The sequence below is a fragment of the Leopardus geoffroyi genome, chromosome B4, assembly GCF_018350155.1.
Source record: "Leopardus geoffroyi isolate Oge1 chromosome B4, O.geoffroyi_Oge1_pat1.0, whole genome shotgun sequence".
Lineage (NCBI taxonomy): Eukaryota > Metazoa > Chordata > Mammalia > Carnivora > Felidae > Leopardus > Leopardus geoffroyi.
This window is the reverse complement of record NC_059341.1, coordinates 64,881,779-64,904,667: the sequence shown is the minus strand read 5'-3', so window position 1 is coordinate 64,904,667 and position 22,889 is coordinate 64,881,779. Positions and strand designations below refer to the sequence as shown.

The following is a 22,889-nucleotide window of genomic DNA, read 5'->3' as shown; positions in this document are numbered from 1 at the left end:
TAGGAGCACTAAATCTAATGTTCAAACCAGGTCTATGAAATGAACTAAGGGAGAAGGGATAAGCGGGATATGTAGGATTACATTTAGATTTTATAATATGAAATTATGAAATGTATAGAAGCATTATTTAATTAAACATATAGAAGTCTGTTAAAGAAGAAAGTATAATTTGATTCCTGTCATGTTCCCCACATACATGACCTATATTTGGATAGGGTCTAGAGTAGGAGATACTAAACGCTAAGTGCTTTTCTTTGATAAGAGATATTTGGGGACTGGTATACAACGACCTAGGATTTGTGTGAGATTGTTGGGCCAAGTGCTGTGTGCATTTTATATCCTAATAAGATTGCCAGATGCCATTCTCAAAGCTCATAGCAATTCATGCCCCCATAAGCAATGTAGGAGAATGCTCACACTTCCACACCCTTTCCAACGCTGTACACGATCAGTATTTTAAACTCTTGTTAAGTTGGGGGCGCCTGGGTGGCTCAGTCGGTTGGGCGTCCGACTTCGGCTCAGGTCATGATCTCATGGTCCGTGAGTTCGAGCCCCGCGTCGGGCTCTGTGCTGACAGCTCAGAGCCTGGAGCCTGTTTCAGATTCTGTGTCTCCCTCTCTCTCTGACCTTCCCCCCATTCATGCTCTGTCTCTCTCTGTCTCAAAAATGAATAAATGTTAAAAAAAAAAAATTAACTCTTGTTAAGTTGATTGGTGAAAAAGTGAAAACTCACTATTCTTTTTTTATAGGTCTATTTATTTATTTTGAGAGAGAGAGAAAGAGAGAGTAAGCAGGGAAGGAGCAGAGAGAGAGAGAGAGAGAGAGAGAGAGAGAGAGAGAGAGAATCCCAAACAGGCTCAGCATACCCAGTGTGGGGTTCCATCTCACAACGCTAAGATCATGACCTCAGCTGAAATCAATAGGCTATGACTTAACCCACTGAGCCACCAGGCATCCCAAAAAACTCACTGTTATTAATCTGCATTCATGGACTACTAAGATCATGCATGTCTTCAGATGTTTATTGATTTTTTGCAAATCCTCCTGTTTGTCTATTTAGTCTTTGTCCTTTTTTCCACTGTATCGTTGTTTTCAGTTGACCTGTAGGAACTGTACTTTAGGGATAATAATCTTTGTAAATCATCCACACTGCTTTATTTTCTTTCCAGTCTGCTGCTTGTTTTTTACTTTTGTTTACAATGTCTATCACATTTTTTTTTTAAATCTCTATGTAACCAAATGTGTCAGTCCTGTCTTTTGTTTCCAAGTTTCAAATCTTGCTTAGGAATATTTCCCCCACACTGACACTTAATAAGTGTTCTCAGGAATTTTCTCCTAATTAGAGTTCATTTGATCCATTAAACGATTCATTAAATTCTCAAAATTCTAGTGTAAAGTCAATGGAGGGAGGGGATAAATGAAGATAAAAAAGAAAAGTATTGGGGCACCTGGGTGGCTCAGTTGGTTAGATGTCCAACTACAGCTCAGGTCATGATCTCACGGTTGGTGGGTTCAAGCCCCACATCTGGCTCTGTGCTGACAGCTCAGAGCATGGAGACTGCTTCAGATTCTTTGTCTCCCTCTCTCTCTGCTCCTCCCCCACTTGCACTCTATCTGTCTGTCTCTCTCTTGCTCTCAAAAATATCAAAAAAAAAAGAAGAAGAAGAAGAAGAAGAAGAAGAAGAAGAAGAAGAAGAAGAAAAGAAAAGAAAAAGAAAGAAAGAAAAGAAAAGGATTTGGGTAGAAAAAGGGACTGGAGAAGTCTTATTTTGTAATGTTAAAGAGGGAGTTTCCATATAATGCTGCATTGCTGAACTTTTCTTCTTCATATAGTTAATATTATGAAAGGGAAAAGGTCAAGTATTGTGACTTGAAAATGTAATTAAGCTATAAACGTAAGAGAAAATTATTGGTTTAAAACTATCAGAACAAAAGTAATACTATGAATTTTTCAACTTAAGAGGAACAATTACATTTTTCATAATACTATATATGGAATCATGTAAAATGATAAAAAAAATAAGTTAATTCCTACTTAAGTAATATTTCACCTGATCCTTTCCATAAAAGTTTTAAATTTTATGGTATTATGATGTTATTTATACCTAAGTAGACCAGTGAATTGGGAAGTAGTCTACAAGTTTGTTTTTCCAACAACTGTCATGAGAAAAAAATAACCAAAGGAAGAATTTTCAGAGCTTCAGGTAGTAAGATATTCCAGATACTTAAGTTAGAAATATGCATGTGCTTGCTCAAAAACCAAAAAGGGATTCAAACTTGTATCTTTAATACTTTATGAAAAGCCCTTAAATAATATTTTTCTCCCAAGTGACTTCTTAAGAATTAGAGCACAGATCCCATTAAGTTTTCTAGTAACATCTAATTAGACAATTTAGTTCCTTTTCTGGAGCTTGCCTGCTTTGCTTATAAAAATGTATGCAAAGTCTAGGACAACCACAACCAAACACTTGGCATCCTTCTCCTTAACACTTACTGGTGAGATAGAAATGGTGTGATCTGCCCTCATTCACTTGTTGTTTCCTTGTAAACGTTGAAAGCCTATCAAAGCAAAGAGTCAATGAGAGCAAAGAAGACTTCCTAAAATAGGAAGAAGTATTCCACCAGCTATTAAGAATGTTATTATAGGGGCACCTGGGTGGCTCAGTCAGTTGGGCATCCGACTTCGGCTCAGGTCATGATCTCACAGCTCATCAGATTGAACCCTGCATCGGGCTCCATGCTGACAGCTCTCTCGCTCATTCTCTCTCAAAATAAATAAATAAACTTAAAAAACACACAATGTATCAACATAAAAGTAATAAGTCAACCAAATTAAAATTATGAAGTTCTCCTCATCAAAAGACACCCCAGAAACTGTCAAAAGACAAGGCACAAACTAGGAAGAGATTTCCGGCTTTATTGACTGAGAAGGCTTAGTCTACACAACACAGATATACTCCTACAAATGGGTAAAAAGAACATAAACAACCCCACTAGAAAAATGGGCAAAAGACACACAAAAAGTCCTTTCAATAATGAGGAAACATAAATACTTGTAAACATCTAAGAAGATGCTTACCCTCATTAACAATCTCCAAAATGCAAACCAAATCTACAATGAGATAACTTTCACATCTACCAGTGAGGCAAATATCCTAAAGTTTAACAGTACAAAGTAATGACCAGGGGATGCCTGGGTGGCTTAGTTGGTTGAGCATCCAACTCTTGATTTCAGTTCAGGTCATGATCCTAGGGTGGTGGGATTGAGCCCCAAGTCTGCTTATGACTCTCTCCCTCCCTCTCTCTCTCTCTCCCTCTCTTTCTCTCAAATTAAAATAAATAAATTTAAATTTAAAAGGTAATGACAAAGATGTGGAGCCAAAGGTGCCTTGCTCCTTGTATATTTTGCCATTTATTTATTTATTTATTTATTTATTTTTATTTTATTTTATTTATTTTTAAAGTAGGCTTCATACCCAGTGTGGAGCCCAGCATGGAGCCTGAACTCACGGCCCTGAGATCAACACCTGAACTGAGATCGAGAGTCTGATACTTAACCAGCTGAGCCACCCAGGCACCCTTCATATTTTTTAGAATATTATCTGTGTTGATTCTTTCTAACCTATCGTGTCAGTAGGTTTCTTAGAGCAGGTCTGTATTTGCTTCTGACAGATGTCTGCAGGCATGACCAACCTGGAATGATTAGAATCATTCTAAATTCTGACTTTAGGACCTTAAGATTTTTTGGATTTCATCCCCTCCATACACATACATTCTGTGTGAACAATGTGCAGTCTATGGTGAGAACCAATTGTGGGGAATATGAAATCTGAGGAAAAAGACCCAATTTTTCATGTAGTCAGGTGATGGAGGTAGGGAAGGACAATATATCCAATTGTCCCTTACACTGAGCATTAAGTCCTTTGGGCCTCAAACTTAGAAGGACATTAGCTTTTTCTCTCTCCTATTTTCTCTACCCCAAGCAGCCCACAAAAATAATGCTCATTTTTACCTGATTCAGCAAAAGCACTCAAAGCCAAAGTCAGCTTTGATATACTACTTAGTTCTAAGGGTTTCTGCTTTAATTCAGTTTTAGCCTCTGAGAATCCTTCCGAAATAGCCAATTCACTTGTGCATTTTAAGGGGTAGTGTTATATGTTATCAAGTATCTTTAACTGTTTCCAGCAGAAAGGTTAGTCAGAGGTCCTAGACCACTGTACTGCCAGAACCAAAAACCAAAAATCACAATTTTAAAATATAAACCTGGTTGCCTGGGTGGCTCAGTCAATTAACCACGCAACTCTTGATTGGGGTTCAGGTCATGATCTCACAGTTTGTGGAATGGAGCCCCACAACAGACTCAGCACTGACAGTGTGGAGCCTGCTTGGGTTCTCTCTCTCTCTTTCTCTTTTACTCCCTTCCCCCATCTCAAAATAAATAAATAAACTTTAAAAGTATACAAAACTAATTATATTATTTTCCTGCTTGGAAATTTTCAAGACTTTTCTCATAGCATTAGAATAGTTTAAGCTCCTGAACTTCCCCATAAGTGACCTGCTCCTGTTCACAAGCTGTAAGAGAGATTGTCCCAGAGGAGAAGCAAAAGGAAGGTTGAACCTGAATCAATGGCAACTGAGAGAAAAGACAACAGGAGGAAAACAGCAATTAAATTTAGTTAGCAAAACCCAATGGCAGAGAATGTTCAAGTCCGATATGGACAGAGCTTAACATATCCAAAGGCTTGACCAACAGATTAGAATCTATGTCAACTACTCGTGAAACCATTATTACATTATATGTTAACTAACTTGGGTTTAAATAAAATTTAAAACTTTAAAAAAAAAATGTTAAAGGATCTATGTCAAGACTGCAGGACACTAGTGGCTCTCAGAGCTGACAGAGTCAGGAATCAGAGGGGGATGTGAGAGATCAGGACCATGAGGAGCAGCACCAGCCCAATGCCGTGAAGAGACAGTGGGCGCTGAGGGCCAAACTAACAGGCAATTAGGCAACCTGACCACAATGGCAATAAAAGACCGGGAAGCTGCCACTCTCACATTCACAAAAAGCCATGAGGCTAAAACAAACCCTAAAACATACCCAAAAGAGCACATACAAACAGCCCCCTGATTTGTTAGAGGTACCTTCCTCCAGGGTGGCTGAGCCTGCTGTCACTGGCAGAGCCTTCTCATGGCAGACATCACAGTCAGCACCAAGGCCTTGGCTGGTGGGGACTGACAACCTCATTAGAAGACCTTTCCCCATCTGGCCCCAAACCATCTCCCCAGGCTCACCCCCCACCTCTTATCTCATTTCAAACACCACCTACTGCAGCCACCACAGCTGAGAAGCATCAATCCCTCCAACCTTCCCTCCTTTGCAGGTGGTTTCCATCTTACTGAATGACTCTGCCCTCTCAGCTTCCTGATAAAGTCCTACTTGTTCTTCAATGCCCTCTCACATGTTGCCTCAATCAGGAAGCTTTCTCTGATTCTTTTAAGTTAACTTTGCTGTCCTCCACTTCAGTATCCGATCAAGCACAGCCAACACGTTACTGTTTTTATTGTTATTTTATTATTATTATCATCATCCCCAACACATCCATCACTTATCAGGTGTTTACTATGTGTCAAGGACTCTTTTACATCCCTCACAGGGATTTTTCTTTAACACCCATAGTTAATATCTTTCCCTATTTTACAGAAGAAGAAAGTGAGGTTCATAGAGTTTTAAGTGTTAAGATCACACAGCACTCTGACTCAAAAGCCCATGACCTTGGGGCGCCTGGGTGGCTCAGTCATTTGAGCGTCTGACTTGATTTCAGCTCAGGTCATGATCTTGCAGTTTGTGAGTTCAAGCCCCACTTCAGACTCTGCACTGACCGTGAGGAGCCTGCTTCAGATTCTCTCTCTCTTGCTCTCGCTCTCTCTCTCTCTCTGCACATCCCCCACTCTTGCACACATGCTCTCTCTCCCTCAAAATAAAGAAATAAACATTAAAAAAAAAGCCCATGACCTTTCCAATAAAGTGTCATAATCACCTTTGTTCATGTCTGTTGCTACCAACAGTAAATAACTAACTTTAAAATATAGACCATTTCGAGGCACATGGGTGGCTCTGTCGGTTCAGCACCTGATTCTTGGTTTCAGCTCAGGTCATGGTCTTGCAGTTTGTGGGTTCAAACCCCACATCGGGCTCCGTTCTGACAGTGCAGAGCCTGCTTGGGATTCTCTCTCTTCCTCTCTCTCTGCCTCTCCCCTATTCGTGTTCTCTCTCTCTCTCAAAATAAATAAACTTAAAAAAAAATTTTTAATACATAGATACTGTATCTTCCTCATTTTCATATAACAACCATAATGCTTAGCATACAGCTGATCCTCCCTAAATATTTAATACAAACAAACTTCCAATTATAAAATAAGCAAGACATGAGGATACAGTGTACATCGTACAGTACAGAACATACATAATAATAGGCAACAATTTCACATGGTAACAGATAGTGGCCAGATTTATCATGGTAATCAGTTCACCATGTATATAAATGTTAAATCACCTGAACCTATACAATACTGTATGCCAACTATACTTCAACTAAAAAAAATTTAATATGTAGGGGTGCCTGGGTGGCTCAATCAGCTAAGCATTTGACTTCGGCTCAGCTCATGATCTCTCGATGTGTGAGCTTGAGCCCCACATCGGGCTCTGTGCCGACAGCTCAGAGCCTGGAGCCTGCTTCGGATTCTGTGTCTCCCTCTCTCTCTGCCCCTCCCCTGATCACGCTCTGTGTCCTTCTGTCTCTCAAAAATGAATAAACATTAAATAAATGTTTAATATACAAATGAATGAAATCATGACTAGCATCCATTCCAGTGCCTCAGAAAGTAGGATATCAACCATAACACAGAATCTATAATAGAATGTTGAAATTGTCTTTCTGTCACCTTCGACTGGGATCTACTGGATGGTTCATAAGGTCTAGAGTAAGAGACAGAGAATAAAAGAAAGTTAAAGATTCAGGTACAAGGAACCAGAAAAGTCAGCACAGTGTCTCTTTAATGAACTGGTTTAATCAATCAAACAAATGGCTATTTTTACACTTGATCTTAGCCAAAAGGCAGAGACATGATACAAATGGTTATTTTAAAAACAGTGGTCTAATCCAACCTCTTTTCAAAATAATTGGCTACCCGGGGCACCTGGCTGACTCAGTTTGTAGAGCACGTGACTCTTGATCTTGGGGTTTTGAGTTTGAGGCCCACATTGGGTGTAGAGATTACTTAAATAAATATTCTTTAAAAAGAAAATAAAATACCTGGCTATCTGAATAACTTTATCATTTTTTTCCAGCCTCAATCAATGCAATACCATAAATATCTATTAAATACTTGCTATGGAGGAGAGTTTAAAAAAAGGATGCGTCACATCTCAGGAGCTACCAGTTCAATTTAAACTCCTTTTCCCAAAAAGAAGTTAAGTCTTACTTGAAAGTATGCACAGATTATCTCAATGTGGGGAAAAAGAGCATTGTGACTCCTTTGCTCCAAATCCTTCTCAAGTTTCCCCATCTCACTGAGACCAAAAGGCATAGTCCTGGTAACAACCTCAAAGTTGATTCATCATTTAAGCCCCATTCCCTCTCTGCCTCGTTTACTATTCACCCCCCTCACTCAATCCCAGCCAGTCAGGTGGCCTCTTTGCCATCCCTCTCAAGGAGCCTCTCTCTGACCACACTATTGGAAATAGTAACATTTTCCCACTTCAAAGCCTATCTCCCTCTTCTCTGCTCTTTCTACCACTTAGGACCATCTAACATTCTATTTTACTTACTCATTTTGGTTATTGTCCCCACACTACCCTCCCCTTGTCTCCCTCCATCACCAAGATTTCTGTTGGAATTGTTCTCTGGTGTATCCTCAGCATCCAGTTCTATGCCTAACACATAGAAGGTGCTAAATATATCATTATTGTAGGGAAGAATGAATGAACCATTATTTAGCTTTATGCAATGATCTGCTCACAGTATTTACTCTGGTGTCCATTTTCTGAATTTCTAAATCACATGGGTATTAGAAATTAAAATACAACTTAAGGGGTGCCTGGGTGGCTCAGTGGGTTAAGTGACTGACTCTTGATTTTGGCTCAGGTCACGCATGGCTCATAAGATTGAGCCCCCCAATGAGCTCCACACTCCACGCTGTCAGCACGGACCCTGCTTGGGATGCTCTCTCTCCCTCTCTCTCTGCCCCTTCCCTGCTTACTCACCCTCATTCCCTCTCTCTCAAAATAAATAAACTTTTTTTTAAAAATGCAACTTAGGGGCGCCTGGGTGGCGCAGTCGGTTAAGCGTCCGACTTCAGCCAGGTCACGATCTCGCGGTCCGTGAGTTCGAGCCCCGCGTCAGGCTCTGGGCTGATGGCTCAGAGCCTGGAGCCTGTTTCCGATTCTGTGTCTCCCTCTCTCTCTGCCCCTCCCCCGTTCATGCTCTGTCTCTCTCTGTCCCAAAAATAAATAAACGTTGAAAAAAAAAATTAAAAAAAAATAAAATAAAAATGCAACTTAAAATTTTTTCACTTCAAACTGATCAATGATGACAAAAACCTCATGGGTATAAAGTTCTTTTCATTGTCTTTCCCTGAAATGTCTTACTGTGACCATTGCCTAAAAATATAATTGTGGATTTGAGATCTTGGTCTCAATTCTAGCAAATAATAGCTCATATTATCCCAAACACTTCAAAGTTACTTGCAAAGGTATTTTATTTATTTTGCTACAATGAAAAAACAAAGCACATATAACTGTAACTACAGTAATTAAGACAGACACCCTGAGGTCTCTTAGGGTTCTAGTTCTAAATTATTTTGTGTGTGTGTGTGTGTGTGTATGCCCATGTGTTCTCCCCTCTTTGAAGGAGGTGGACTTTTTTTTTTTTTTTTTTTTTTTTGAGAGAGAGAGAGAGAGAGAGAGAGGCTCCAAGAAGGCTCTACATTCATCGCAGAGCCCAACGCAGGGCTCAGTCCCACAACCCTGGATAATGCCTGAGCCAAAATCAAGAGTCAGAGGCTCAAAGAATGACTGGGTTACCCAGGTGCCCCTAAATTATTTTAAAATATTAACTAAAAGAAGATCATTAAGCCATAGTTAATTCTGAATTACCAACACTACTTAAGAACCGGTATCATATCTTTTTTAATTTTTTTTAATGTTTGTCTATTTTTTTTAAATATTTTTTTTAATGTTTATTTATTTTTGAGACAGAGAGAGATAGAGCATGAACGGGGGAGTATCAGAGAGAGGGAGACACAGAATCTGAAACAGGCTCCAGGCTCTGAGCTGTCAGCAAAGAGCCCGACGCGGGGCTCGAACTCACGGACCCCGAGATCATGACCTGAGCCGAAGTCGGCCGATTAACCGACTGAGCCATGCAAGTGCCCCTAATGTTTGTCTATTTTTGAGAGAGGGGGAGACAGAGTGCCAGAGGGGGAGGAGCAGAGAGGGAGTGACACAGAATCCGAAGCAGGCTCCGAGCTGTCAGCACAGAGCCCAATGCAGGGCTCAAACCCACAAACTGTGAGATCCTGGCCAGGCCGAAGTCAGACACTTAACCGAATGAGCCACCCAGGAGTCCCCAGTATCAATTTTTTTTTTTAAATAATCCAAAAAGCCAACAATTCAAAAGGTATTCAGAATTGGTTTCCAAGTGCAATATACCCCTTTCTTCTCCTCTGTAATGGTTGCTTTTCCTTCCTAATTATGTTTACTTGAGGTTTTGGGTTTAAAAGCTCTGCACACATACACCAGCATTAGCAGAAAGCAAGCCACATTGTGATTTAAAGCGGGAAAAAATGGTTGTATATGCCAAAAAGATAATGTGCAAGATGACAGTATCTTCAGCTCAACAACAGAAGTCATGGCCAGTCCTGTCTCCATCTAGTTACCTCACACAGAGGTCAACTTAAAAAAAAAAATCTCCTAAAACCTTCTAGAGAATGGCACTCAGTAAGGCTTATCAACAACACACATCCGTTATAATATAAACCTTTTTCAATTTCAAAAAGTGATGGATAAGGCCTCTTCAGCAGTGGCATTTGATTCCACATTAGTCTGCAGTATGCAAGAGAAAAACAAAGACCCGTCATTCTGAACCTTCCATTACAGACCCACGCCAAACTGCAACAAGCATTCTTAAGGAAATTGCTGTCACCGGGTACTTCCCATAAATGTAAACAGGTTTCTTATTTTCAATTCTAATTTTAAAGACAGAAACACACCAGTTAAATATTACATTTTAGAAGAGTGCTTTTTCTCCATAAAATACTGTTTGAAAACAGTGAGCATGTATAACCAAAAGAACAGTTGGAAATAACCCCAGGGGTGCCTGGGTGGCTCAGTCCATTAAGCATCCTTTTGATTTCAGTTCAGGTCATGATCTCATGGTTCGTAAAACTGAGCCCAATGTCAGGCTCTGCGCTGACAGTGTGGAGCCTGCCTGAGATCCTGTCTCCCTCTCTCTCTTTCCCTCCCCCCACTCTCTCTCTCTCAGAATAAATAAATAAACATTAATAATTAAAAAAAGAACCCCAGAAGTTAAAGATCAATCAAAGCAATTCTTTTTTAATTCTCTATTTATAAACCTGTAAAGTTTGCATTAGCAACTGCAAACAGAATAAAGCAAAAAAAACAGATTCAACAAAGAAGACTTTTTTTTTTAATTTCTTTAACGTTTTTTATTTATTTTTGAGACAGAGAGAGACAGAGCATGAACAGGGGAGGGGCAGAGAGAAAGGGAGACACAGAATCAGAAGCAGGCTCCAGGCTCTGAGCCATCAGCCCAGAGCCCGACGCGGGGCTCGAACTCACGGACCGCGAGATCGTGACCTGAGCTGAAGTCGGACGCTCAACCGACTGAGCCACCCAGGCGCCCCAAAGAAGACAACTTTTAAAGTAAACTTTAAAGAACCCTAGAGTATATAAAAATAAACACAGTCTCATTTAACATACATTTCTGTCTAACGCAGTCAAGTTTTTGATGATATCTGTTGGTTTTCTGAAAGGCTTTACAGTGTTTTAGTTTTTTGTTTTTAATTATTTAACTGTTTATTCATTTTTGAGAGACACAGAGAAGAGCGTGAGTGGGGGAGGGGCAGAGAGAGAGGAAGACACAGAACCTGAAGCAGGTTCCAGGCTCTGTGCTGTTAGCACAGAGCCCAACGCGGGGCTTGAACTCACGGACGCAAGATCATGACCTGAGCTGAAGTCAGACACTTAATTGACTGAGCCATCCAGGTGCCCCTACAGTGTTTTAGTTTTCAGAAACTGGAGAAGTAAAAAGACTGTGCAATTAAGGTTTACATATTAGCTCATAACTTCCCAGCTTTTCTTACAGAACACTTCTATTCCTATAGTCATTTAGTCCTAGAGTTGGAAGTTTCTAGGAGAGGTTCTCAGCCCTAACTGTACCTATAAGGGGAGAAGGGTTAACATAACAAAGCCCCGGCTTCACCCCCAAAGACTCTGAACTGCCCAGGGGGGAAGCAGGAGTGGGATCATGGGGTCAAGGCAGCAGTATTTTTGTAAATCACCCAGATGACCCTAATGAGTAGTCCGTGTAGAAAGTCACTGATTCTGACCCAACTCTTCCAAAAGAAGATCCCAGAGAGCATATTTAGGCTTTGCTTACACACTTCCTATGCTGAGACCCAAAATCTCATCCAAAACTCTAAAGATAATATAGTACTTTATAAACGGTCACTTTTCAAATATGAATGGCTATACTTACAAGGCATGGTGACCCATCATTTCCCCTAACAACCACAAACAGAGTTCTATGATCTTTGTACTTGTACCCCTTCCTCAAAATCCCCTCTTCCACAGGATGGGCCCTTTATCATTCAGGTCCGGGCTCAACCATCACCTCCTAGAGAGGCTTTCCTGATCACACCATCCCTAGCCAGTCTCCATCTCTTCACTTGTGGCATTTCTCACATCCTGACTGTGTGTGTTTGTGGGCTCTCTCCCAGGTCTGAAACATAAGCTCCATTCAGGCACCTCCATCTTGTCTGTCTTGCTCAACACTGTATCTTCACCATGTGGCATAGTGCCCAACATAGTAGCCACTCAATACAAACTTTTGAATGGATAACTGAAACACAACAAGAGGCATGGGCAATCTAAAGCAAAACAAAAACTCAGATTGCTACCTAATGAAAACAGTTGACAGTGCAGATATAAAATACTGAACTAAGGGGCGCCTGGGTGGCGCAGTCGGTTGGGCGTCCGACTTCAGCCAGGTCACGATCTCGCGGTCCGTGAGTTCGAGCCCCGCGTCGGGCTCTGGGCTGATGGCTCAGAGCCTGGAGCCTGTTTCCGATTCTGTGTCTCCCTCTCTCTCTGCCCCTCCCCCGTTCATACTCTGTCTCTCTCTGTCCCAAAAATAAATAAATGTTGAAAAAAAAAAAAAAAAAAAAAAAATTTAAAATACTGAACTAAGTGTAAATGACAAAATATATCACTGTGTGTGTATGTATGAAAACAAATATTCTAGAGGCTATAGACCCCCCCCCCCTCAATGTAACCATATAGCTTCAAACTATACAAAGTTTCATGGATATTACCCCAAATTTACAGATGTAGTCACCTTAAATTCTTTATTATGCATGTTTCCTACTGAAAATCAAGCAAAACATAAATCAAAATTAAGATAAACTTTTGATATACTTTGAAAACATTCCAAATATTCAAAGTCAGAAATACAGCAAAATGCTAAACATTAAACAGAAAAATGTAACCAAGTTGGAAACACTGTTATCTAGTCATGGGGAAGAGCATATTAAAAACACATAAACATATGAAATTACTTGGAACACATGAAATGATAAAATCAAAAAAACTCAGATTGGGTTGGGGGGAAACTTGGATACATAAACTCCTTTCTAAGTATGAACCTTCCAGACAGTGTTTCTAGCATGTGGTTGCCTAGCCTTTCCTTAAATTTTTTTGGTGACAGGGAGCTCACTACTTCCTAAAGAAAGCTGCCTCATTCCATTATTGGACACCTGTACTTGTTAGTTCTTGATTTGGGCCCCAAATCGGCTCCCAGAGACCCACTGGGCCATGGTTCTGCTCTCTGAAGCCAAGTACAAATATGTCAATGAAATAAACTCAATGAATCAGTTCTATAACAATATAGATATGATTAAAGAACTAAAGTGAATCCAGAAGGAAAAGGAGTTTGGGCCAGGTATCAAAGGAAAGGAAAACTGTGAATTATTAAAAATAAATAAGTAAATAAATAAATGGACAGAATACAAGTGTGAAAACAAGTGGATTATCCTGGCTAGAAGTGAGTGACCAGAGCAGAAATAGATGGGACGAAAAATACCAAAAACAGCTGATGCACATCCCTAAAGGCTGGGTAAACATTACTGTAATTACATAAGATCATTCTGTATTTTGTAAAAAAAAAAAAAAAAAATAGAACGAATTTGAAAAGTAAAGGACAGGTAGATAAAATAAGTAGACAAGGTAACTCTAAAACACAGCATCACAGAAATTTAGAGCTGCAAAAAATCATAGAAATTATCCCATCCCCTTAATTTTATAGACAAAATAATTAAATCCCAGAAGGAAAAGGTATCAATTGTCATTCTTCTATTCTTTTTCATTGTAATAAGGAAGAACACTTTTGCCAAACAATCTCCTGTCTTGTACCCACTGATCCCCATCGACTTCATGACATGTCAAATACGAGGTGCTGTGGAAGAGCCTAACCAACTATCTCAAAACTCAACTATCACGGGGCAAAGATGGGAGAACATAAAGAGGCCCAATTGTCTGAATCATCTTGGCTTCTCACCAAGACCCAGTATGGACAGGATGCAGTCACACTGCAGGACCAGCTCTTGCTGGCCATGGAACCTAGCCATCTATTATGCTGATACACATAGCTCCATCGTCAGCCAAGAAGACAAGAATCAAAACTGCTGCTAATTCACCCACAAGACTTTCCATCTTTTTCCTTGGTGTTATCACACAGGCCTGCCACAGGACAACACAACAAACACCATCCATTTGTTTCACACACGCCTGCACTTACTTTCTCTCTTTCAGCACCAGAGCCATCCTCAGGGCAGAAGCTGGGCCACCTGCTCCCTCCAAGCCCCCAGAGTCACCCACCCTCCCTGAGATGCTCTGGTTTTCTTCTCTACGCAGTCCAATTTTCTTCACACTTGCAACATCAGTGCCTTAAAAAGGTAGCCCTGCTCTAGAAAAATCTGCATTCTAAAAGGATACAGTATTAAATGAAAGACAGCAGGTTGCAAAGTAATATGTATAAAGTGACCCCATTTTTATAAAAACAAAGGAATAGGAACAACAACCCTGTCAATGGATTTATGTTTAAAGACATTTAAAACAAGTATAAAAGAATACTCATCAAAGTATTAGAAATATAGACAGAATTGGGAGGAGAGAAAGGAGAAACTATTAATTTGTATATGATTTTACCTAACTTGGATTATTGCCATAAATTGTTGTAATTACAGAATCATAATTCTGAAGGAGCAATCAACTCTTGTCACCAAAAAAGGAAAGGAAAAAAAACCTTAAATTCAAAAGGGACGCCTGGGTGACTCAGTCGATTGAGCATCTGACTCTTGATTTCGGCTCAGGTCATAATCCCAGGGTTGTGGGATCAAGCCCAATGTCAGGCTCCACACTGAGTGTGGAACCTGCTTAGAATTCTCTTTCTACATCTGTCCCGCTCCCTGCTCACATGCTCTCTCTCTCTCTCTCTCTCTCTCTCTCTCTCAAATAAAAACAAAACAAAACAAAACACTAATGCAATTTCAAGTTTTCAGTCAGCAAGGGGTGTGAGCTGTTTCTCCCAGGCCCCTCTCTAACTGAAGAGGTCAGCAAGGACTGTTTTCAACGTAGGCTGACCTCTGGGCCCTCGCTGTGTCAGCCCAGCTTCTTTGCCCATTGTTTATTAATTTTCAAATCTCCTAATTCAAAATGCAGTCAAACCAACTGGTGAAAACACTGTTAAGTTGTTCATGTCTTCCGTGTTCTGGAAATTAGGTCTGAATGAAATGGTGACTAATTGCACAAATTACTCATTTGTTTTATTAAATTGAGGGTTGAGTACTGGATTGTCTCATGGAACTTATGCCTCCCCTCAAAGAAAACATGAATTAAAAGGACTCATATGCCTTGGCCATCAACCTTACCCTCTAAAACTGCTCTACCCCATAGCACCTTCCTTTGTAAATGGAACCACCTTCTACACATCCTAAGAAAATACTCCACTCTATTCTTTCCCGTACCTTCCACATCTAGTCACCCAGCATTGGGTTCCACCCTACACCTCCTGAAGGTCTGTTAGGTGTGACCCCCTCCTCACCATCCCTACTGTTCCCGCACAGCTCCAATCCACCCTCTAGAGCCAACGCTGGGACTTTCTAAACCACACTTGTGACGGACGTGTACCACCTTCCCGGGTGGTATGGTGCAGTGAGAAAAAAATGGGCTTCTTCCTAAACCAGGTTTCACCACTTAGTTTGGCAGCCTTGAGAAGAATCCTTAACCTAAAACCTACTTTCCTCTTCTGCATAATTTGAGTAATATCTACCTCATAAAAAGATCGCTGTAAGAATCAGAGATAAGACATGCAAAATGCCTAGTCCTAAATGGAGCTTTGTACATAATTAAACACTATATTATTTTTGCTATTTTTTATCTGTAAAAATGAGCAGTAAGTCTTCGAATTACTTTGAATATCAAATAAGATATAAGGCACCAAATACAGTTACAAAGTGTTTCTTTTCATTTCCTTTTAATGGTTCCCCATCTTCAAGGCAAAATGTAGCTCCTGCCACTTTCCAATTTCAACTCCTGCCACTTGACTTCACATGTCTTCTCCTTCAGCACAATGAATTATTGTGAGTGCATCTCTTCATGCCTTCCTCTCCTTCAAAGCCATATTTACAGGTACAACATTATGTTTTACACTATATTTCAACATGCAAGTAGCCATCATATTTTCAAATTTGGAATGCGATGTCCATAAAGTACAACTGTATTTAAGGGAATGATATAGTAGAATATTCACAAACATGCAAATCCAAAAAAATTGCCCAACCGTGGTTACCATACATGTTCATACAAGCATGAGTGTGATTAAAGATATAACAACTTGCTAAATGATATCTGAGAAATAACTTTGCCAGAGATGAAATTTTGAGTTGAAATAAAAAGAAGGGTGCAAGTTAGAGCAATTAGGTCAAAAAAAAAAGAAAGGAAGAAATATGATTGAAAGTGGTTGTGTTGTTTGTTGAGGTTGTTTGTAAATACTTTCCAAAAATATATGTGCATATACTTTTTTAAAGTATCATTCTTTTTTTTTTTTTTTGAGAGAGAGAGAGAAAGAGAGCGCGTGAGTGGGGGAGAGGGGCAGAGGGGCAAAGAGAGGGAGACAGAATCCCAAGCAGTCTCTACATTTGGCACACAACACGGGGCTTGATCCCACAACCCTGGAATCATGAGCCAAAATCAGAAGTCAGATGCTCAACCAACTGAGCCACCTAGGCACCCTACATTGATATATTTTAGATGTTTTAATTAATTTGATAATAAAAATAAATATTTCTTTTTTGAAAAAAACAGTGAGTAAGAAAATATTAGCTTAGGTAAATGAATTATTAACATTCGCTATGTTTATTTATAGATGGGAAGTGAAATCTGGGGATTCCCACCACAGTATGATTTCATGATTTAGAATATACAACAAGCATATGAAGAAAAAACTTTCTGTTTAAAGATGAATCAAAGTAATTTAATGGCTTTCCTCAGGTCCCTAATGTGACAGTCTCTAAAAAGTGTGTGAGTTCAATGTTTACTCCTTGAATGATTTAACCATAGCCCTGAAAAATCATAAAATCGGTGCCAGGAAGAAAAGCTGCCCATTGCCCACAAAGTGCTTCTTCAGCAAGTGGGGTCTATCCTTGGTGTCAGGGTTGAGAACATGAGCAAAAAAAGGGAGCTGGAGATTCTTAGTACATAGTCTACTGTAGCCTAGCTGCAAAACTTTTCTAAAGATGTCACATGGATGTTTTCTAAAACGCCATCAGGAATGCTGAATCATTCCTTTCTGAGGAGATCTTTCTCAACTTTACTACTTTCTAAATTTCAAATATTTTTTAAGTAAGAAACAAAACAAAAAACAAATAAACAAACTTAAATTCTAGGGGTTTTTTTAATGTATGTATATTTTTAGCTTTAAAATTGTTTTAGAACTATGACTCTTCTTCAAACACTATTTTGGCCTGAATGACACTCACAGTGCTGATTTATACACATCCCAAACATACAATCAGCAGGATCTGGACATAACTGGGCACGGGTGCCCCTCAGGTCACTGAGAAGCAAACATTACTTGTGAAATCATAAAATGATGGTCACGTATTCTAACGGGTATGTGGTCTTGTCCAGCTCCCCAAAGATAATTAAAACGAGAACATTATGACGATGTCAGAAGTCATTCTTTTTTTCATATCCTTAGTACTTTTCTTTTTAAGTGTGTTCTTTTGGGTCATGTAGACAGTGATGTAGGCACAGGGCAGAGCTCTACATGATGTCAGGCCAGGTCAAAAAGCAATCTAGACTAAGGGAAGAAATAACTAGAAAAACATTCAGGAATTCATTGTCTTGATTTTGAACATCTTCAGGCAATGCTGCTCATTTCCATTATTGTCACAGCGGTAATCAGCCTGGGAAGGAGGGCAGCAACATTGTTGGGTGCTGACTCTTGAAAACAAAATGACCTGTAAAGCCTGAGCCATATTGCTACCCTACAAATTACCAATGTTCAACTTCGAAAAACAGTACAGTCTTTCTCTGTTGATATTCCCATAAACTGGACCAATTATTTTTAAATGAATCATAGTTGTTGAAAGAGCCTAGAAATAAACCAAAGATTTTTATACTTGGCTTTACAGATAAAATGTAACATTGTTTACTATATGCACCTGAAAATGAACAAAACTTCCCTTTTAAAAATCAGAGCACTCATAAAACATGTCTTTCAAAAATGGTTTCTATATGATATCATCATCGGGATATCTTTGTTTGCACAATTCTTCTGGATTTACTTTTCAAACAGGAAATATTATTGAGACAGATTTAGCTCATTTAATAATATTCCCAACTAAAGTGTACATTATGTTTAAAGAATAAAAATACCAGGTTAGTCTATCAATCAAATATAATGATTATTTTTATTACTCTAAAATAAATTGTATGTAATTGCTTAAGACAGTTCATTAGGAATCAAAACACTGAATTAATTTATGCTAAGTGCAACTTAAAATACATATGTACATGAGTATCATTTGGTAAAAATAATAATGATAAATTTTTTATTAACCTCCTGCTATATAGAACAAAATACACCTTGGATTTTTAAAGAAAAAAATTTATAACTACTATTTGTATCATTCTTTATTAAGAAACCACTGTTATACCATGCTCACAAAATGTTTTTTCTCATTTTCCCCATTATTGTTGATGATAGTAATATAGTGTTTCAATAACAGTTCCCATACCTCCTAATTTTCTTAGTCTTTCTCTGACACTAACCAATACTGACTAGTGAATGTTTGATAAAGGTGTACCTTCTTCCAGTATAAATTTATTTTTCCATAAAATATTTATTACTCACTTACTATGTGCTAGGCTTTGTTAAAGGCTTTAGATGCAAAGTAAATTAAGACAGATTCCTTGCCTTAAGAGCTCATGGTCTAGTAAAGGCAAAGACAATTGCATTATGGTTTACTATGCAGGCTAAGTGCAAATGACACAGAAACATCCCTAGAAATGTTGTTTAAATCAAGCAGGAAGGTCAGTTAACAGTAATACTTAATTAAATGAAGTCTAGCTCCTTTATCAAGGAGGTGATGGCTTACCACTGCCTGGTTTGCACTTCCTCGTCTTGGCAAAGCAGTGTTGATAGGTGTAAACATCAAAACATCTCTGAGAATTACAATCACTATCCTGTTTCCTGACTTCACAAGGTTTAGCATTACTGAATTTAAACACATCAGACCTAATCTAAGTTGGACAATACCAGTAAGCCCAGCTGTTGTTAAGAACAGACATGTCCATGGTAAGAAAAACATGAACTCAAAATTAACAGCCTGATACACAAAGATCAGGTGTCTAGTTGGGGTGTTCACTGTATGTTTATTAGTTGGCTTTTAGGCATCAGAATAAAAATTAGACATACCTGAAAGTATAAGTGTTGGCCATATTATGTACTAAGTTAGAAGGCAAGTTCATTAGACAGGTCATAAACCATGTTTTTTAACTGTAACAACATAAAACAGATGCCTTCTGAAAAAGTGAGTACATGATAAGAAAACATTTTCAATAATAATATATACTAAATTTAGAAATAACACTTTAAATGCCAAAATGCACCTAAAAATAAAGACTTGCCACATTGAAAAGCAGTGGGTACATTTAAATTTATAACCAGTGAGTTGCTACCCATAGTGCTTCAGGAATCGGGTAAAATAGACTGAGTTCCTTCAACAGTATGTATATGCTTATGAGTGCTTGACAGGACATCAAAGCATAGCCATTATTTTCTTCTAAAACATTAGCCAGTCTTTAAAAAAAGCCAAATACGAAAAGACTACAAAGCACAAGTGTTACGCATTTTATAAACACTGTCCCTTAGAACAGAAGAGGCTCATCTGATATGGACAGCCACCCATGTATTTGCTACCTACCATTCAGACCATTTGTAAGGGAGTTTAAATTCTCCCTGGTCAGGGTGACCTTACAGGGCTTGGGAATGGCTCTGCCTCACTCAGAAGTGAAATCAAGGCAGTGGGATCATCCAGCGGAGTTGTTTTTCTCAGGCAGCCCATGACAAGAATAACTAAAGTCAAGGAGAATGAAGATTGCCCAGACTTTGTCAAATGGGATTGGCGGGGAGTTCTTCTAATAACAGTCCCCTCTTGCATCAAGGAGTGGTTACGTTCAGAAGGCTGAGGTAGCATAGATCCTACATCCTTAAATTGTGGGTCCCTCAGCACAAACCTACTCATCGCCTTTGTGGATTATGGGATTGTCGCTGGAACCCAGGTTTGAAATAACAGCAGTTTTGAGAAGTTGGATTTACACATTCCAACCCAGCAGAAGGTCGCCTCAGAGTGCTAAGACTTGAAGACTTCTGAATGTCCCTCCCCCACAGCCTGAAGGGCCACTGCCTCTCGAATTCCAGCTTATACATTCATTTCCTGGGCAATTTTTCTCTGGGGGGGGGGGGGGGGACAATGGACTCTTTCAATCCTCTCTTATCAACAAAGGACCCTAAGATGAAGAAACATTCCTTCCAGCCGCATCCTTCCCGACTTCTGTGTACATGATGAGTGGGCGTTGGGGGTGGGGGGACGGGGGCCGAGCAGGGATGAGGTGACAGGCAACTCACCTCTTTCAGCTGCTCCAGCTCTTGCTTGAGGCTGTCGTACTCTGCCTCCAGCTCGTCATACTGCTGTTTGAGGGTCAGCTTCTCTTCCAGGACCACCAGCCCGTACTCGGCAGCCTGGATCTTCTCGTGGGTCGTCTCCGTGAGCTCCTTGGTCAGCCTCTCTATCTCAGTCTTGTAATGGTCCACAGTCTGCAATACCTCTTCTGCGGCCATAGCCCCGGCGGATGGAGGCAGGAGGGGGTGTCGGGGTGGGGTGATGGATGGCAGGCAGGCGGGGGGGAAGGGTGAAGGCGGTGGGGAGGGAAGGGTAAAAATGGAAAAGTGTGGCTGGGTGAACGTGCGGAGGGGAGCGATGCCCTGACTGCTGCTCCCGGCGGCAGCGGCTACACAGCCCGAGAAACTGAGGAGGAATGCAACATGGAGAACGCAGGGAGAGGATCAGGGGCGAGGCGGCAGCCGCTGCCGCATGTGTCCTCTGGGCCGGCCCCTGCGTGCGCTCAGCAGCCGTGCGGCATGGCCTGGGCTGCGGCGGCCGCGGACGACGAGGGGCTCCGGATTCTGCTTATTCAGAGGCGCCCGGCCGCCATGTCTCCGGGGCAGCGTCACTGCAGTCTCCCCGGGGCCTGGCGCGCTCCGGCTCGCGTCTCGCTCGCTCGCTCGCTCCACCTGCTCCCTCTGGCTGTGCTGCAGCCGGTGCGGAATGATGCAGTCTCGGGCCCGCTCCCTCCCTTCGCGCCTGGCCCCGGCTCCGAGCAGGGGGCGGGGAGGCGGATGGAGTCAGCGCGGGGGGAGGGAAGGAACCGACGGAAACATCCCGAGGCGCCTCCCGCCGGGCGCGCGGGGCCACCGCCGCTGCCGCCGCCGGCTGCACGGGCGGGGGGAGTGCGGGCCAGAGGCCAAGGCGAAGGCGGCGGGACGCGCGCGGGGGGAGCCTCCTCCCTGCTGGGCTCGCCGCGGGCGGGAGTTCCTCGCACGGCTTTGCCCCGCGGACGCGCAGCCCCCGAGAGTGGCGGGGACGCCCCTGCTCTGCCGCTGCGACGTGAGCGCAAGCTCAGGGACCTGCTCAGAGACCTTCGGCGCCTTCCCCAAAGAAAAGCAAACAGTAACTAACGCGCTCGGGGCCCGCGCATCCTTCTCGCCCCCTGGGCTCGCAGCCTCCGGCACCCAAACCAGCGCTGGGTTCCAGTGCCTGCCAGACGCGCCCCCAGGCGCCCGCTTCCACCACCACCCCCTCCGCCTTCCCTCCCTTCCGCTCTCCAGCTTGGCCTGGTTCACCTCACTCTGTCACCGAATAGCCTTATTACCCCTGCAGAGAGTCTTCGCTAAAGATTGCTTGCCCTCGCGCAGGGGTCCTGTGCCCAGTTTGCCACAAGATCGGCATCTGTTCCGAAAAAGAGATCTGTAATGCAGGCACCCAGTAAGCCTCTGGGTACTATTATTTCATGCCTCTACTGATTCTTCAATAAAGCAAAACTGCATGAAATTTCCCTATATACGGTACCACCGATATACCCTACAATAAACATTTTTAAAATAGTAACAGCTAATAGTTCTTGAGCCCATGTGACAGGCATTCTTCTGAGTATAGTATGTTCATTCTCTCCAGTCCTAATGACAATTCTTGGAGGGTAGCAACCCTTATACCCAACTTACAAGTGGCGAAAGAAAGGCCTAGGGAAGTTGAGGGATTTGTCCAAATCAGGCAACTCTTAAGTGGTGAAGCCAAAATTTAATCTTAACTCCAGAGCCCTAAACTGGATCATTATGTTGGCCTCACCTTCCATTAACAATACAAATCCAGCAACTAAATATCATATGCTCTTAAAATGAGCACTTTGAGCAATATGAAGAGTGATGATGAAGAGTCACAAAAAGAGGTGAAGGCAAAGTCAGAGTGAAAGACCAAAAGCAGAGAAGAGATGAGCATACAGAACCTACAGCAAAGGGAGGGATAGGAGCAGAAAAGGAGCGATTTCTGTGGAAATGGAAGGGAAGCTGTGGGATCCATAGACCAAAAGTCTAACCAGTTCCTTCCCTCTCTTCTATTGGGTTGCACTTATTAGAGAGCTGCTTCTCAGTGGCCAGGAGGTGTTCAACACACACACACACACACACACACACACACACACACACACACTGGCTAGCTTCCCGTTTTAGAAAGCAGGACTCCACTCTCCCCTTCATTTTGTACCTGGTAAACAAAAAAAGGCAGTTGCTGATGGTGTGGGAGGAAGAGCAAACAAACAACAATGTCTTACAAAGCCTTGACTAATAGCCTGGATGTGATCTTCTCTACCTCGGAAAACACAGAAAAGATTCCTTCCAGATGCTGACAATTACAACAGAATATTCTCTTGTGATAAACTAATCTATAAATAAATAAATAAATAAATAAAT

The 22,889-nt window shown here is 41.2% G+C and overlaps 1 protein-coding gene across 7 annotated transcripts in view; it reads right to left on the bottom strand.

Annotated features, from left to right (window-relative positions):
• Positions 1–21,792, bottom strand: part of BICD1 (BICD cargo adaptor 1) — a 256,333-nt gene extending 234,541 nt beyond the window's left edge. For 2 of the 7 annotated variants that reach the window (XM_045466182.1, XM_045466183.1), the window contains exon 1: positions 20,493–21,764. In XM_045466182.1, the coding sequence (XP_045322138.1) occupies positions 20,493–20,705 (213 nt within the window). In that variant the 5' untranslated portion in view covers positions 20,706–21,764. Of the gene's footprint in view, positions 1–20,492 lie in introns of all 7 variants that reach the window. The other 5 variants (XM_045466178.1, XM_045466179.1, XM_045466181.1 and 2 more) reach the window with 5 other exon arrangements.
• Between the last annotated feature and the right edge of the window lie 1,097 nt (positions 21,793–22,889).